Below are 17345 nucleotides of genomic sequence, written 5' to 3' on the forward strand. Positions count from 1 at the left end.
TTGATCTATTTTATCCTTGTGGCTGTATCGTTTTTAGTGTACAGCTGTACAATAATTTATTTTGCCAATTACTTTTTTATGAACATTTGGGTAGTTTTTCTCTCCTCTAAACAACACAATTTTTAAAATAAGTAAATAACACCATAAATATCCTTGTCACAGTTTCATTATTTTCTTTGGCTAAATCCTTAAAATTGCTGGATCAGAATGAATGCACATTTAAAATTTTAATATATATTACCAAATTACCTTTAGAAAGATTATACTGTTTGCAGTCCCATCAACAGTGTATAAGTAGATCCCTTTTTTCATTCTGTCCCCAACACTGGGGCTTGATCTTTTTAATTTTATCAATCTGTTACCAGACAGCAGACCCTTTTCGGCACGGTGTCCAGGTTCTTGGCATCTTGAGCAAAGAATTGAATGAGACACAGAAATATAGTGGTGAGAAAGCAGTTTATTAGAAGCAAAAGTGATACGGGAGAGTCACTTCACTATAGGAATTTTAAGTCCCCTCAATATAAAAATTTTAAGTCTCTTTTTCCCTAGTTTCTTAGCTCCTTAGTCCCTGGTTTTAATCATTCTTCTAATCAGTTTCTAAATCCTAAACCAAAGATTGCTCCTAGCCTAAATCACAGAATGTCTCTCACCCCTGCTTAATAACTATGTGAAAGCCTTTGAGCTATAATCATTGTAGCCCAACATTCCCCAACCCATTCCAGACCTAACTCTTGGATAAATAAATACCACCCCAGACACCAAATGTATTTTAATACTCCTCCAGGCCAGTCCATACCTAACCCCTGGATAAAGTTAAGATAATAGGGCTTCGAGTCCTATATTTGGAGCCAGTGCTTTAATTTATTAACTAACATCTGTCTCTCCTCATTAGGGACTGTCAGGATATGAATTATGTCCCAGCAAGGCTTCCAGTTCACCCTGACCAAAGCAGATATGAGACCTCTCCTTTTAGTTAAGATCAGGTAGAGTGAGAGTTTCGTGAATCCCCATTAGGTAGGGACAGCTCTACCCCCTTCTCAGCTTGAAGCAGATACAGAAGAAAGAGACCTCCTGTCCCTCAAGTCCCCGCATAGATATATGGGGATCATGTCTCTCAGGAGAAATAAGGCAGGCAATTAGAAACAGGTAATTGGGTCTCTGCATTCCTGCATGTCCAACACAATCTATGCGGAGCATTGCCTGGAGACCTCTCAAATTCTTCTTGTATTTGCCCTAACCATTAGCCATTGTGTGAAGACTAAAAGACAATAAGTTAGACCTGTCCTGTGCAGTAGAGGTCTACAACGACCTCCATCTCACCCTAGCCTCATTATACCATCATTGTAATGTCGTACATATGCCCAGAAGTTCATTAATATTATTGTAACAGACTGAACTCTGGGAAGGGACATGTGCAGTCTAAGAGGGTGAGGTAATAGCCCCTTATCTATCATAGGTGTCAATCAAGTGGTCCCAGGCTGGAGAGGAACTGCCCATCCCAGAGAAAAAAAGACAAAACCCCTAGGCTCCTGTGAGCCACTGCCCCTATTGAGCCTTGCCTTTGCTTGGGTCCACTCCAAACTCTTTGGAGTGTGCTTTTTCTCCTGATAATGACACCTTAAGCCATTGAACCTTGAGCCCTTTTGAGTCTTGCTTTTGCTAGGCCCACTCCGAATCCTTTGGAGTGTATTTTCCCTTCTGATAATGAACTTTGAGCCCCTTGAGCCTTGCCTTTGCTCGGGGTCCGCTCCAAACTCTTTGGAGTGTACTTTCTCTCCTAATAATAATGCCCCCTGGGCCCCTTGAGCCCCTTTGAGCCCCTTGAGCCTTGCCTTTGCTCAGGGCCCACTCCAAACCCTTTGGAGTGTACTTTTTCTCCTAATAGTAATTTCACGTTGAGCCCTGAGCCTTGAGCTGCTTTTCTTAGTGCTCGGCCTGCTCTTAATTCTTTGGAGTGTACTATCTCTTCTAATAAACTTCTCTCTTACCACTTACCTCTGTGTCTCATTCAATTCTTTGCTCTAGATGCCAAGAACCTGGACACCATGCCAAGGAGGGCCCAACCGCCAGGAACGTAGTGGTTAAAATTCCCAATTCTCCTCCCCAAGGCCCATGTTCAATCCCTGGTGTGGGAAGCTAGTCAGGGCACTGCTGGGTTTAACCCCCTCAGTGCAGAAGCCAAGCCCAGCCCCCCTTTCCCGTAACAAAAATACACTCCAAAGAGATAGGAACAGGCCTGAGCAACAGAGTGGCTCAAAAGGCGCTGACTGGCAAGGACTTGGAATTTTTATTTCTTTCTCCTCTATAATTGTGGGGCTGCTTGACTGATACCTGTGATTGATAATGGCTAATGGTTATGGTAAACAAGGGCAAGTTTGGGCAGAGAGGGGAAGTCTTTTGGGTGGTCATTTGCCATAGACTATGTTAGACTTGCAGGAATGTTACCTGACGTATCCAGGCATCTCGGAGACCCAATTCCTGTCTCTAACTGCCTGCCTTATGTCCCCCTTGAGAGACATGATCCCCATAAATCTCTATGGGAAGTTGAGGGACAGGAGATTTCTTCTGTGTCTGCTTCCTGCTGAATGTGGCCGTTGTCCCTACCTATTGGGGATTCACGGGACTCTCGCCCTATCTGATCTTAGATGAGGGAAGGTGTCTTGAGATCCGCCTAGAGGACCATGTTGACCTCTTTGGTGGTGAGGTACTGGAAGTCTTGTTGGGGTATCACTTGGGGGTCCCTAGATGAGGAGAGACAGATTATAGTTAATAGAGTTAAAAGTGTTGGCCCAAGAAGCAGGACTCAGAGCCATAGATGCAGGGTGACTGTGTGATGAAATATTTGTTCAGCTTCACGGAGCCTGTGGTTTAACTGGTGTTTCTTGTGGTTTAAATGGTCATTTAGTCATTGTTCACCTGGGAGCTAGGCCTGGAGAGAAGCTATGCTACAATGACCACAGTCAATAGACAAGCTTTAGGGTAATTATGTAAAGCAGGGGGTAGGAGATTTCTATGATTCGGGTTAAAAACAATCTATTGTTTACGATTAAGAAACTGATTTGAAAAATGATTATAACAAGGGGCTACAAAGCTATAACACTACGGAAAAGGAGAGTTTTTATAGTGAGAAGCCCTTTCCTTTGGCCTGGATCAAATCGAATGCGAAAGTGATTTGTGTTTCTTTCATTAGTGTGTTTGAATAACCTTTTTATAGCTATTTTTCTTCCTTCTCTTGAGAACTGACCTGTTAAGAACTTTGTCTATTTTTTTTATTGAAATACATCTTTGTCTTACTGATTTTATAGCAGTTCTTTGCAAAGTAATATTTGAATCCTTCGACCATTAATTATTATAAACTTTTTTCTACTTTGTCATGTCTTTTAATCTTGCTTATGCTGACTTTTGCTGCACAATTTTCACTTTTATGTAGTGAAAACTGTCAATATTTTCCTTTATACCGTATAACTTTGATTGTAAAATTAAGACAGGCCTTCTCCACCCCAAGATTACACAAATAGTTTCATTTGTGTTTATTTACTTATTTACTTATTTAATATTCAAATCTTTTAATCTTCTGAAATCTACTTTTGTGTCTAACTTTATTTCCCCCAAATGGTTACTCAATTATCCAGACATTTTAAAGTGACATCTAAGGCTCTTTATGAACTGGCCTCATCCTACCTTTCCAGTTTCATCTCCCAATTTTCTCCCAGGAATTCTATGCTCCCTTCTTATCAAACCTCATGTAATTCCTGGAACATATATCTTTCTTCATTCGTCCACAGCTTTGTTGTAGCCACAAGGCCCGTGTGCTCAGTACATCAAATATTTAATATTCAATAGATCAGAGTTTGGAATAAGGACAGGTTTTATTTATCGAAATTGCACCAAAACAAGATGAGGGGAGATTTCCAGTTTTCTCAAATGCATCCTAAGAGAGCCCAGAATTCAGGAAGGGAGAATGGGTAGGGCAAGAGGTGGAATCCAAGGAAGAGCAGAGAAATCTCCAAATCTCTTTGTCTCCAGTTGGTCAAGACCAAAATTTAATTCAAGTCTCAGGCAGAACTCCTCTGGTCAATTAGCATATCTATAAAAATGCAGGCGAGGATTAAGGTGGAGTCAGGGAGAGAAGCATTTCTTCCTGTTCCAGATTTGCTAGACCATTCCTCTGTCCAGACTGCCCTTCCCAGCTACCTTTAACTGTCTGATCAACAACTGTTTATCCTTCCAGAAAATTCCTGGCACACAGTAGGTATCATTAAATGTTTGTCAATTGAATGAATAAATCAATCACTTCTACCCACTTTTAGCACAGAGTGGGTGATGTGCAATGGAAGGATGCAAAATTGGGAAGTGAATTTCACAGGGGAAATCCACACTGCCATATGACAGGCTGTCTGCTTCCTGCTGTGGTTCTGCCTTGCCAGCCCTGCCCACATCACTCCATCCTCTTCCCCTCCCCTTTCCAGACCCAGACCAATGGTTTCAGTTGACTGCAGACTCCTCACCACTATTTTGCTGCAGCATTGATCTTTGTGAGTGTGATTTTGGCCCTGACATAGTTATATCCTGTTTCCCTGAAAATAAGACCTAGCCAGACCGTCAACTCTAATGTCTCTTGAAGCAAAAATTAATATAAGACCGGGTATTATATTATATTATATTATATCATACCTGGTCTTATATTAAAGTAAAATAAGACTGTGTCTTATATTAATTTTTCCTCCAAAAGACACATTAGAGCTGATTGCCTGGTTAGGTCTTATTTTCAGGGAAACATGGTAGTTTCTATACCAACACCTGGAGCTCTACATAAATATGTGTGTGGACACACTTGTGTGAGTATGAGAGAGAGACAGAGAGAGAGAAGAGAGTGCAGTCCTTCTGCAGAATACTCCTCTATTCAAAAGTCCTGCTGTCTCTCAGGTCTGAGGAGCAGTTTCAGCAGCTTCACTGGGTGGAAAAGGGATAGTTCTCCCCCAGCCAAGCTTGCAGCAGTTTATTCTGAATACAAGTAACAGCCACTACCATTCACAAAGTCTCTGCTATGTATTTCCAGACACTTTACATCTATCGTTTCATTTAATCTGTTGACCTTTAAAAAAAAGACAAAGAGCCAGTTATTTTACCAGCAAAATGGATTTATTCTGAAATAGCAGAGGAGTTTCAATTTGGGACAAGCAAACTATGGCAAAACCTAGGCAAGTCCAAAGAACAGAGGAGAGGGGTTTGCTGTTATAGAGGAAGGAGAAAGCTGGGAGTAGCTGTTTCGAAAGAGCTAAGGCTTCTCTTTGAATGAATGTGGCAATTTACTGTGCTATAACCAAGAGCCCAAATCTGAAGGCAACTAGCTAAAGAGGTTTAGGTGATGACTACCAAAGGTGGAGGAGTTTTGCTGGGAGAGAAATTCTTCCTCCTGCTGTGGTATGTCCTCCTGTTTGGGGTATAAGTGGCAGTGCATAAGGACTCCCCCTTCAGGGCTTGCCGACTCCATTTTAAATGAGGTTTCCTTTATTTTTAACAAATCCAAAAACATCTCAGCAAGGCAGGTATTACAATCTCTGTTTCACAGATGAGGACACTTACCAAAGGTCACAGCTACTAAGGGGCACAGTAAGGATTTAAGCACAATTGTATCCAAACAACTATCCTGGTTAATTCACAATCAATCTAGGTGGGTAGATTGGAGAACCCAGGTTGGAGGTTCAGGGCTGTGAGATTCCCAGTCCCCCAGCCTGACATTCTTGGCACTGTATAACTACTATCTAACTTCTTTTTTTAATAACTTTTTTTTTTATTATTGGGGAAGGGGAACAGGAATTTATTGGGGAACAGTGTGGACTTCCAGGACTTTTTTCCAAGTCAAGTTGTTGTCTTTTCAATCTTAGTTGTGGAGGGTGCCATTTAGCTTCAAATTGTTGTCCTTTCAGTCTTAGTTGTGGAGGGCGCAGCTCAGCTCCAGGTCCAGTTGCTGTTGCTAGTTGCAGGGGGCTAATCCACCTAGGGAATCCTCTGAAAAACTATGAAAACCACACTTCAGACTTGTCCTAGCGGAAGCTGGGGAAACTGGGGCGTTCACCCACAGATGTGTGTCCCTCGATTTTTTTGAGGGTTTCCCCCGAAGACCTTAACTCCGTCACTCTTGCAGATTGCAGCTGCACACAGCCAAGCAGCTTGCTGAGGAGTGCACAAAGTCCTGGGACAGCAAAACTGAGAGCCACTGTAGAACATGACTAATACTGTGCGTTACTGATTTCTATATCTGTGTTAGATCTGGCAGGTTGATGCATCATACAAATCTCCTACAGCAAGAAAGACAGAATAATAATTGTTGGGAAATTGTGTACCCAACCTAGCTCACTTTTATCTCCAGCAGATGGCACCTGTACCAGTGCCTCAGGGTGTATGCTTTCCATAGGTGGTACTCCTGAGAATTACTGACCGACTGAAGCCTGACTCTATTCACGTCTTCCCTACTACTTTGTTCCTCCTTTGAGTGCTTGGAACATATGTAAACACAATTTTCAGACATTTGCTCATTGAGCCCTTTGTATGAGCCAAACATCATTCTTGGCACCAGGGTTACATCCATACAGATCAACAACCCACTAGGAGAGGCAGTGTTATCCAGGAAAAGTATGGACTTTGGAGTCAGAGATGTAGGTTGTAGTTTCATTTACTGTGTGACCCTGCACAAGTCATTTAGGCTCTTTTTTCAACTGCAAAAGGGGGATAATAATGGTCCCTACTCCTATGGTTGTTATGAAAATTAAATAAGGCAATTTCTATGAAATATTCAGTACAGTGCCTGATGCATTTAGTAAGAGTCCAATGAACATTAGCTATTGTTTTCCTATTAAAAATGGTAGCTAAACCATGTTTCCTAATTCAGTCTCTGGCCTTGAAGAGGGGTCCCAATCCTATAGGAAAGACAGGATAAAGCACACAATCATAATCCACAGTGAAGTATGGTACAGCGGAATCATCACCTCCTTGGAAGAAAGGAGGGGAACCAAAAGGATGAGGAAGTCGATCGCACAGTACAGCAGACTCTTGAATTGGACTACAGTATTCAAATGGCTGAGAAGGAGAGTAATGCCTCTGTGCATAAGGCCAGGGCCACTCCAAGTATCTACCCAGGCCGGTTTCTCACTCTTTTTGGGAAAATTAGTCCCCTTTATTGCTCAGATTTGCATATGGGTCCCCTGGGTACCTGAACTTTGTTTTTTTGTTCTTGGTTTCCAGCTCAGATAGCCCAACCTAGAGTAAGCAGGAAGTACCAGCAAGTAAAACACTGGGATAGCCCAGAGATAGACTCAGAGACTTGAGAAGTGGGCATTTCCTCATCCCTCCGACCTGATTACATTCCTCTCTGATTCTAGAAACTTCTGCCAAATGCTGAAATGCTCAGTGTGGCAGGGCTGAGAAATTCTTCCAGGGTTGTTGTTTAGAGTCAATAAAATCACACAGTCTAGCAGTGCCTGGCACATAAATGAATGGCCAGGGTCCACAGTCCATATACAGAAACGACGAACTTTCTATCTCTTGGAGTCTAGAGACCTGCTGTCTTCCTTGTTATGGTTGATCTTTGTGTTGCGGCTGCTCTCTGGGCCTCATTTTACCTGACCAAATAACGACCCAGCTTAGGTATATTGTGGGAACCCATCCAACCAGACTGTAAGGGAAAATGGAGCAAGAGCTTGGGTTAGTGAATCCGGAGGGAGAACCGACACCAGACGAACCTGCAACATGGCATTTGGAACCCTTCTTCCTCCCGCAGGAGGAGTTCGAGTGGCCAAGAGCGGCATCGCTCCGGCACGAATGCAATGTGGGCCAGCAGAGGCGCTGCCTGGTCTAGCTCCTAGGATCCGCCACGTGACCCGCGGCTCACGCTTCACTCGGCCCGCGAGTCCTCTACACCGCGCGGTCAACTGTGTCTAAACTCCAGCCAATCCGACCAACAGCTCCTAGAGAAGGAGATGGTGCAGCCTCCCATCTCTGACTTCCTCCCCAAAGCTCCTTCTCCGGGGCAGGAGCGGGGTCCACCCCTGAGCGTGAGGCTGAATGGCCGGCGTTCGCCCCTCCTCCAGGAGGGGCTTCCTCCTCACTGCCAGACTTAAACGTGGTCCCTGCCTCCACCATCAGGCCAACTTCCTTGCAGCTCAATCCCGGAAGCTGATGCTCATTGGGTCGCTAGCAGCAGAACTGAGCCGAGATCACACTATCCTGTTCACGCTCTGTGCTCGGGCGGAGGTGAGTTTCTCCTGCTACTGCCCCACCTTCCTTGCAGAGGAGATGGCTGTGATCCTTCACTACTGAACTGTTCGCCCCGGGATAGAGAGCGCTCTTATCAGTACACGGTAGAAGCCAGAAGTTTAAAATGCTAGCTGAAGGATGAGCAGCAGTTAGCCAGGCAAGGGTGGGACTGGGGGAAGGAAAGTGTGCAGAGGCGTGGAGTCAAGTTAGTGTAGTGGCTGCTTCTGCAAAGTCTCAAACATGGAGTCTGAAATGAAGAGGTGGAAAAATGAGGAAAGTGGGAGCCAGATTATGAAGGGTATTGCTAAGGAGTCTGGACTTTATCCTGTGTGGGAGAGAACTGCTGGAAGAGTTTGAACCTGGGAGTCACATGGTCAGATTTAGTGAATAGATTGTGGGGCGAGGGGCCGCACAGGAAGCAGAGTGATCCCTGGTTCAGGTAGGGGTGGTCAGAGCTAGAGCAGTGGTAGCGGAGGTAGATACAAATGGACTGGAAAAAGATTTAGGAAGTATATTAAAAAAATTTTTTCACCTACATCAAGAAGTGTATGTGTTATTGCAGTTTTAGGTTTTACATTAGTTTAGAGCAAGCAGTATCTTTTTTTATGTTTACTAGTATTAACAGGATTTTTAACCCAGCCAAATAGACTAAATCTTGGCCACCAGTACAAACAGAGGATGCCAAAAAAATGTATAAACATTTTAAGAAAGGAAAAAACTTAAAATTATGCCGATGGTAACTACTTTGAGCACCTCTTGTAATTGCAGAAGTCAGATATGACTTGTAGTATTCATCTTTTGTTATCGGAAGATATTGAGTATTACAATTTTAATATAGTTTTCCTTTCTTAAAATGTGTATGCATTTTTTGGCACCCTCTGTATATGGTGGTTTTTCCATGCTGACTTCATAAAAGTACAGGAGAAGATATATTTCCTTCCCATCACTTGTCAAAACCATAATCTGATAGTACTCAGAGATGCCTCAAATGAACTGAAATATGCTGTTTAAAGACCCTGTGGATTATACTGTGAACATGTTGTCTGGTTTGCTTTGAAGGTTGTTATCCAGGGCCTTGAATCCCTGGTGAGATAGAGTGTACAAAAAGAAGATCATGGGTCAGACACTGTGCAAAGTGCTTTAGATGTAGTATCTCTTAAAAATGGGGGGCAAAGGCTGAGGTTCAAACCCAGGTCTGTACAACCCCAGAGCCTGAACTATTTTCTCTGTGCTCTGCAGCTGGATTTGACAATTTTGGACATGTCAAGTCTCAGATACTTATAGGACACACAGAGGGAGCTGAATATGTAAAACTGGGATGGGAAGAATCAGTGCTCAAGGTGATAACTGAAGACATGAACTTGACTAGGGAGTGAAAGTAGGATTGGGGTCAACCCTGAGGGACACCAACATTTATGGGAGGAAAGGCCCGTGCAGCCAGGGAACGCTTATAGGAACACTGTTTTCCTCTTTTTTCTTGTGTTTTCTAGTTCCCTGCATTCAGGTAGCAGCTGTAGAGCACTCTGAGAAGACTGAGCCCCAGTGAGAAGCAGCCTATGATCAGGTAAGGATTAACATAGGTTAACAGTCGTGGTTGCGGATTAAGGTTGTGGCCCAGGCTGGTTGTGGTTGTGGTCCAGCAGGTTGCAGTTGCAGTCTAGCCGGGCATATTGTGCCCTGAGTCAATGTCAGTTGTTGCCAGACAATACACAACTGAATTCTGAGAAAACCATCCCCCAAAAAGCTCCCTGCTATTATATAGATGTATTCAGAAACGTAGCTTGAAAAACCCCCACGTACCTTCTCATCAGTGCAGTTGTCTCTCTTACACTCTGCCCACTCTAAGCATACTTAATAAATCTTCTCCTCGTTTCGTCCTACTTTGTCTTGTGAATTCTTTCACTACCTGCGAGCAACCATGACAACCTAGGTGCCAGCTTGGGAATAATATAATAAAATCTGAGTTCTGATGCTACTACCTCTTCCCCCACACATCCAGCTTCTCTTCTAGAATCTCTCCCAAGATAACAGGGTTTCTGAATGCTGCCAGAGTTCCAGCTAGGCAGTTGCTGATAAGCTCAAAGCCTATTAATGCAGCACTGGGCTGGAAAGCCATTGCCTCACGCTGAAGGTGAGGAAGTCAAGAGCTGGCAGAGAATGACTTTCTGTCCTAGAGAAAAATTGCTTCTGCTGTGGCCCCTCTATTCCCTCCTTTGGATCTCTTGTTCTTTACAGATTTTTTTTAGGTCTTCCTACCTCTCTCTAAGATTCCCAGCCCCCAGTTTCAATACAAAAGAAAGGGAGAAGCGAGCATCAGGTTTCTTCTTCCTTTTCCCCTTAGACCAGATTTTTGTTCCAGCTCTTAGCCCAGGTGTAATTTCAGAACCCTCCCATGTATGCTGGGAAATCTGGGAGAGGCCAACAAATTACTTTCTTGGGGATCAAGCTCAGGAAACCAGCCATAGACCCTAGGGGCAGCTGGCAGGCTGGTTCCTCCTGTGAAGTCCAGACATGCTTGCCTGATCCCTGGTAAGTTTTGTACCAAAGAATACGACGTGTGATTAAATGATACGGTGAATGTTTAAATTAAAAAAACTTTATTACAGTAAAAGACACATTGCCATTAATCCCCCTCAAAATACTCCCCCTTGCTTTGAACACACTTAATCCTATCATTCTTGCCACTTTCTGAAGCAGTTCTGGAAATCCTCTTTTGCGAGTGTCTTTAGTTCATCCTCCGTCATGACAACACTCCATGTCACACATCGCTTCTGCAATTTCTGTCAAATAAAAACATCACAATGTGCCCTCATCCACCTTATTCACCAGATCTGGCACCGTGCAACTTCTGGCTCTTCCCCAAAGTCAAAATGACCATGAAAGGAAAACGTTTTGAATCGATTCGGGACATCAAGGCAGCCATGACAGACCAACTAAAGACACTCACATGTACATGTGTCTGCTGCTGGCACGTGTATTTTATAGGTCTGTTTACCTGCCTGTTTCTTGCCTTTTTCCATTAGTTCCTCCTTGGATCCTTGACTCTGCCACTTCTTAGCTGTTGATTTGTGGCAAATAACTTCATGTCTCTAAGCTTGTTTTTTCATCTAAAAAATGGTATACTTCTCTTGTAAGAGCCCCTTCAGGCCTAGCAGCACGGTGGATGAGACCTCTGTGAGAGGATATCAGCGAATCTCGGTAGTTCTTACAACCTCCTGGGAACGTTCATTTCATCCTTAGAGAAGTGACGCTTTCCTGAGCCTGTTTTGTCCCTCAGTCTCACTTTGTGTCATAATGGCCTTTGCCTGTGAGGTCTCACTGGCTTGAGACCTTTTGTAGTCAAGACTAGGTACTTCTGGAGAGCCAGCCCACCTTTGTTTTAGGTACTGGAGCTCTTTAACACAGACCTTTAGCTTGGTAGAAGGAGGGGCAGCCAGGCTGGTTGTCTAGTTAGTGTTTATCCGGGAGTTACTGGTTTTGGTTAATTCTGAGCACCCTGTCTCAGCTGCTTCTGCTCACGGGCACATACACAAAACCGCATTTTTATTCTGTCATCTCTATGCCCACTTTACCACCCATATTTTACAGGAGTCTTAACCAGTGGGTAGCTGAAGGGGTCTTAACCAGTGGGTAGCACTGATCCCTGCACCATTCTCTTCCCATCTGTGTTTCAGGGGGCAATGGCAGCTTCCTGGGTCCTCCTGCACACTGGGCAGAAGATGCCCCTGATTGGACTGGGCACCTGGAAGAGTGAGCCTGGCCAGGTGAGAGATGGGGGAAGAAAAGACGGGCTTCTTGGACCTCTGCTAGGGAAAAGGCAGTATTTGCGAGACCCTGCATGTTCTTTAGCAACCCCGTCCCTATCCTTCACTTAAAGTGGGATGAGCCTGGAGGGCAATGGGAAGAAACAAGGGAAGAATGGCCGAGCAGTGTGCCCTTGACTTCCCCAGCTGACTCAGAGGAGGGGCCGAGGGGGTCAGTAGGGCCAAGGGCATGGAAAGGAACCTTTTCTATAACTGGATTTGCACTGAGTGCTGTGGCAGCTGTGGGACCCCTATGCTGACCCCTAATATGGCACTTACCACCCTCTGCTGTGATCATGTCTCCTGTCCCACTGGGCTCTGTGAGTGCTAGGCCTCTTTCACTAGTCTCATTCCAGAGGTAGGCAAACAGTAGGTGTCAGGGTTTGAAGAATAACTAGGTCAAGTGTATAGACCAAGGATTAGCAAATTTTTTCTTAATGAACCAGATGGTTAATAATTTAGATTTTGCTGGACAAGTTGCAAAATACTTATGTAACCATTTAAAAATATAAAAATCATTCTTAGCTCAAGGGCTGAAAAAAACAAAAGGCTGCTGCAAGACCTCTGCTGTAGACCCTTCCAGCCTCAGGGAGCCTGGGAATGGAGACTTGCTTTCCTAGGGTTGACACAGCTAGAGATTCAGCGTCCACCTGGCAAGGAGCCTCTTCCCAGCACTTGGTCATATTTTCTTGGACATCTGAATCAAAAGTTTGGGGACTAAGTTTGGGAGGGACGCTTCTCGGGCAGTGAAAGCAGCTTCTTCTCTCTGGGATTTTGACTAGTGTTTGAGGTGTGGTTGGATGACCTCGGCCTTTTTTCCCTTTGCTTTCCTTCCTATACCTTCCTAGGACCCTAGAGCCCTAGGAAGGGGTCTTTGTGCTCCAGGCAGGCACTGACATAGCCTGGGATAAGTCCAGGAGCTAGATGAAGGCAGCAGTGGAGGCCAGAGCCAGGGCCAGGAGCTAGACGAAGGCAGCAGTGGAGGCCAGAGCCAGGGCCAAGATGGGCATGGAGCAGCAGGGGTCGGGTCAAGGGGAAGTACATCTGGATATTAAGAGCTGCACCTAGATGGGGATCTTGAATGGCAAGGGCCTGGCACCTGGTTCTGCTTCTGATACCACGTTTTTAGTTGGGTTTTTAGCAAATTGACCTGTACTTCTACTTTGTGCCTGCTTTCTTCTCTCCTGATGGAGCCTCTAGGCCCAACTTCCATCTCACTTCTCCACCTTCCTTAATTTTTTCCTCCTCTCACCTCTTCTGCTCACCTGAGCTCCCAGAGCTTGCTTGGTCTACATGTCACTAAGGCTTTCTCTCCAAGAAGCCTAGGAATTATTTACCGGTGTATCATGTTTCCCTAACCAGCTCCTCAAGGCTGGGGACCTATCTCCATGACCTCTGCAGTGTATCCATCCATCTTCTGAACATGTTTGTAACGTGTAGCTGGGAACATATTGCTGGTTTTTTGCTGGGCCCTACTGAGATTGCTTGGGTAGGAAGGAACCATGGAGGTTAGTGGGATGGGGACAAAGTGTTTGGGGGTCTCTGAAGAGGGTTCTGTTCCCCTAGACTAGAACCGTCTTCCATCTTCTCACCTCCACTGCATGGATGACTGCAGTAGTATATTCCTGTCCACTTTCATCCTCCCCCCCCCGCCCAGTCAGTGACCCTTAGGAGGGCAGTTTCTGGTTCAGCCCAACAGAACTGAAACCTTTGCTTCTCTCACCTGGCAGGTAAAAGCAGCTGTGAAGTATGCCCTGAGTGTAGGCTACCGCCACATTGACTGTGCTGCTGTCTACGGCAATGAGACTGAGATTGGGGAGGCCCTGAAGGAAACTGTGGGGCCCGGCAAGGTGAAGACTGGGGCCACAGTGGGGTGGGGTGAGAGATCTCAGAGGCTGGGGCTGGGGCCTGGCTGGAGGCGTCTAGCATCAGCTCCCTTCTAATTCCTCTCCCAGAGGTGAGGGTGGGTGAAACTGGGTGCCCATGGCTCTTCTCACTATGGGCCTTGCCCCCTGTACCAGGTGGTCTCTCGGGAGGAGCTGTTTGTAACTTCTAAGCTGTGGAATACTAAGCACCACCCAGAGGATGTGGAGCCTGCCCTCCGGAAGACACTGGCTGACCTCCAGCTGGAGTATTTGGACTTGTACCTGATACACTGGCCTCATGCCTTTGAGTGAGCTTTGCCAGGGTCTTCATTCAGGATATCGGGGTGGGGGGGAGTCATGTTAATAACTTATCAGAAGTCACAGTAGCAGAGCAGGAGAGGAACATTCATCTGTGTGGCAAGCTAAGGAGCTTGCCGTGGGAATTCAGCCTTTTCTGCTATAGCAGCCAAGAGTTTAGCTACAGAAGAAGGAGTGTAGCTTCACATGGTGTGTTTCCTAGGGTATGCATGAATGGTCCCTCCTGCTCCCTTTCTGGAAAGAACTAGCTTCTGCTGAACTATGCCCTGGGGTTGCAGTAAAGAATCAGCTCCTGCAGAGGGTGTGAGAGGAGCCTACCATCAGCTCTGTGCCCTGTGCTGGAAGAAGGCTGCAAGAATATGCAACTCCCTGAGGAGGAAGGTGTTAAGAAAGACTTCCCTGAAGAGAGGAGATACAATCTGTGTCTAGGAAGAAGAGGAGGGGAAATGGTCATTCCATTTAGAGTTAACACCTGAGTCATGATCTGGAAGGGTGAAAAACCATGCTTGTTTCTCATTCGTGGCCCTTTGCCCTTTCTGGGCTTGGAGTATGGGGTATAGAGTGGCTGGATAGGCAGATAAGGCAGAAGTCTGGCATTTGTGCTAACTCTTTTGGGGGGTTGTCTTTCTCTCAGACGAGGGGATAACCCTTTCCCTAAGAATGCCGATGGGACTATGCGCTATGACTTCACCCACTACAAGGAGACCTGGAAGGCTCTGGAGGCACTGGTGGCAAAGGGGCTGGTGCGGGCACTGGGCCTGTCCAACTTCAGCAGTCGGCAGATTGATGATGTGCTCAGTGTGGCCTCTGTGCGTCCAGCTGTCCTGCAGGTGAGCACAGCAGAGCAGATCAGTTGGGTTTGGGCAGGGAGGTGTGCAAAAGCATGAGTGAGCAGATGGTGTGTCTACTTCATAGAGATGACTAGCAAGTTGTCAGAAATTTTGGTGCAGGATTCCTCTGCATAAAGAAGAACATTGAAATGTGGGAAGAGAATTAGATGGACAATGGAAAAGAAAGTGAGAAAAGCAGGCTGAGGGGAAGTGGGGGGTCAGCAGTGCAGGGTTGGCCAGGACAGCATGTCTGAGTGTGTGGCCAGGCGAGCTACGTGTGGCTACCTCATGGTGATTGGTTGTTTCTTGGCTCAGATGGAATGCCACCCTTACCTGGTTCAGAATGAGCTGATTGCCCACTGCCAAGCACGTGGCCTGGAGGTGACTGCTTACAGCCCTCTGGGCTCCTCTGATCGTGCTTGGCGCGATCCTGGTGAACCTGTCCTGCTTGAGGATCCAGTGGTCCTGGCACTAGCTGAAAAGCATGGTCGGTCCCCAGCACAGATCTTGCTCAGGTGCGGGCAACCTTGGAGAAAGGAGGTTAGGTCAGGGAGAAGGCTCTTGGGTTGGGAGGCAAGGGTTTAGGGGTTCCTTACCCAAGTGCCTGGATGAGGCCGAGAATCTTGCCATGTGGTCCAGGGGGAGGTCACTGTAAAGCATGTCTGCCATTCCAGTGGGACTCGGAGTCTCCAGGAGCTTAGAGAAGGCTGCATGGAAGACAAAACAATGCTTATGAGTACTGACTTCTCTTCCTCATCTCCCTCAATCCTACACCTTAGGTGGCAGATCCAGCGGAAAGTAATCTGCATCCCCAAGAGTGTCACACCTTCCCGTATCCTTCAGAATATCCAGGTACTTGGTGACGGGTCCTAGCTTCTTTAGCTCATTGGGACATAGTCTGGCCCCGACACTGCCTGGCTAAGGCAGTGTTCTGGAACCCCAACTTCCACTCACAAAGCTGGCTTTCCTGACCCCCATGCCCCATTCCCAGGTTTTTGTTTTTTAAGGAGGGTGTGGCTCACTTTGGTCCATGAGGGGATTGAACTGACAACCTTGGTGCTACCAGCACCACACTCTAACCAACTGAGCTAACCAGCCACTTCCTCCCCCGACCCCGCCATCCCCAGGTTTTTGACTTCACCCTTAGCCCAGAAGAGATGAAGCAGATAGATGCCCTTAATAAAAACTGGCGACTCATTGAGCCCATGGTTACGGTGAGTATGTATCACCTCCCAGAGTCAGGGAATGTGAAATTTGGAGCAGAATTCTGGCCCAAGTCTGGCCTCAGCCTTGCGAGTCAGAGGACAGGCAGAGTGGTGTTATTGGTAGGATTCCTGTCTAGACACAATGGGCTCTTTTCTCTTTATTCAGTTCGGGGAAGTAGTATGGCTCAGGGATAAAGGTATATAGCCTATGAGTCCCAGTCTGGCTTCTCAGTATCTTGTAAGCTGAAACATTGTTTAACTTCTTCAAGCCTCATCTTCCTATCTGTAAAATGATCCCAGTTCCTGACATGTAGCAAGCTCTCAATAAATATTATAAATGAGGGGAGCCTAGAAGGCATTTTCAACCTTGATAGAGGATTTGAGGTCAGGTTGAAGTCTGTTGCACATAGGGAAATAAATCGTTCCTCATCCTGGCTGAGACTGCACACTTGTAGGGACGGGGTCAACTATGTACCAGGCTTGGGTTTGGTGTTGGAATGCTGTGGATACTGTGGCCGGGGCCCTGTCAGTGCTGTGTGGTATCATGTTGTACACAAGTGAGGTTGTTTGGGAAGATTCGGGGAAAGATGCCCAGTATCTTTGAAATATTAACTCCTAATGGAGTCATGTCTGCCTCTCTTTCCAGGTGGATGGGAAGAAGGTCCCCAGAGATAGAGGGCACCCTCTGTTCCCCTTTAATGACCCATACTGAAACCACAGCTTCCTGGCTTCCTTTCCAGCTCTCCAGCTAGGAGGTCCTGCCATCCCCAGAGAAGGAGTTAATAAAGTCATTGGAGTATCTACATTGCTTACTTGTCTTATTTTTCTGGTCGGACCTGGGATGGAAACTATTTTCCTTAGGGATACTGGGTGCCACCTGCTCTGTGCCCAAACTTACCTTTGTTCTGTAGGAATCAGAATAGAGCTCAATTCCATTTCTAACTTTCCTGAATTAGGTACGTTAGTGAAGTGGCGCTATCTAGTGGCAGCTCATAGCACTGCATGCTGTCCCAGAGTCTTAACTGAGAATGCCAAAAATTCGTCACCTCAGTATTGAGATCAGGGCAG

At 45.9% G+C, this 17345-nt stretch overlaps 1 protein-coding gene across 2 annotated transcripts; it reads left to right on the forward strand.

Moving 5' to 3' along the window:
- Positions 1-8095: 8095 nt before the first annotated feature.
- Positions 8096-17082, forward strand: AKR1A1 (aldo-keto reductase family 1 member A1). Of its 2 annotated transcripts, none has more exons than XM_033115816.1 (10): positions 8096-8360; positions 9747-9820; positions 11931-12020; positions 13790-13909; positions 14081-14232; positions 14877-15072; positions 15388-15587; positions 15852-15924; positions 16200-16286; positions 16924-17082. In XM_033115816.1, the coding sequence occupies exons 3-10, from the start codon at positions 11937-11939 to the stop codon at positions 16987-16989; spliced, it is 978 nt and encodes a 325-aa protein (XP_032971707.1). In that variant the 5' UTR covers positions 8096-8360; positions 9747-9820; positions 11931-11936; the 3' UTR covers positions 16990-17082. The 2 variants fall into 2 exon arrangements, with proteins under 2 accessions (XP_032971707.1, XP_032971706.1); XM_033115815.1 differs by having other exon boundaries at positions 8097-8253.
- The last annotated feature ends 263 nt before the right edge of the window (positions 17083-17345 follow it).

The sequence above is a fragment of the Rhinolophus ferrumequinum genome, chromosome 9 (assembly GCF_004115265.2).
Source record: "Rhinolophus ferrumequinum isolate MPI-CBG mRhiFer1 chromosome 9, mRhiFer1_v1.p, whole genome shotgun sequence".
NCBI lineage: Eukaryota > Metazoa > Chordata > Mammalia > Chiroptera > Rhinolophidae > Rhinolophus > Rhinolophus ferrumequinum.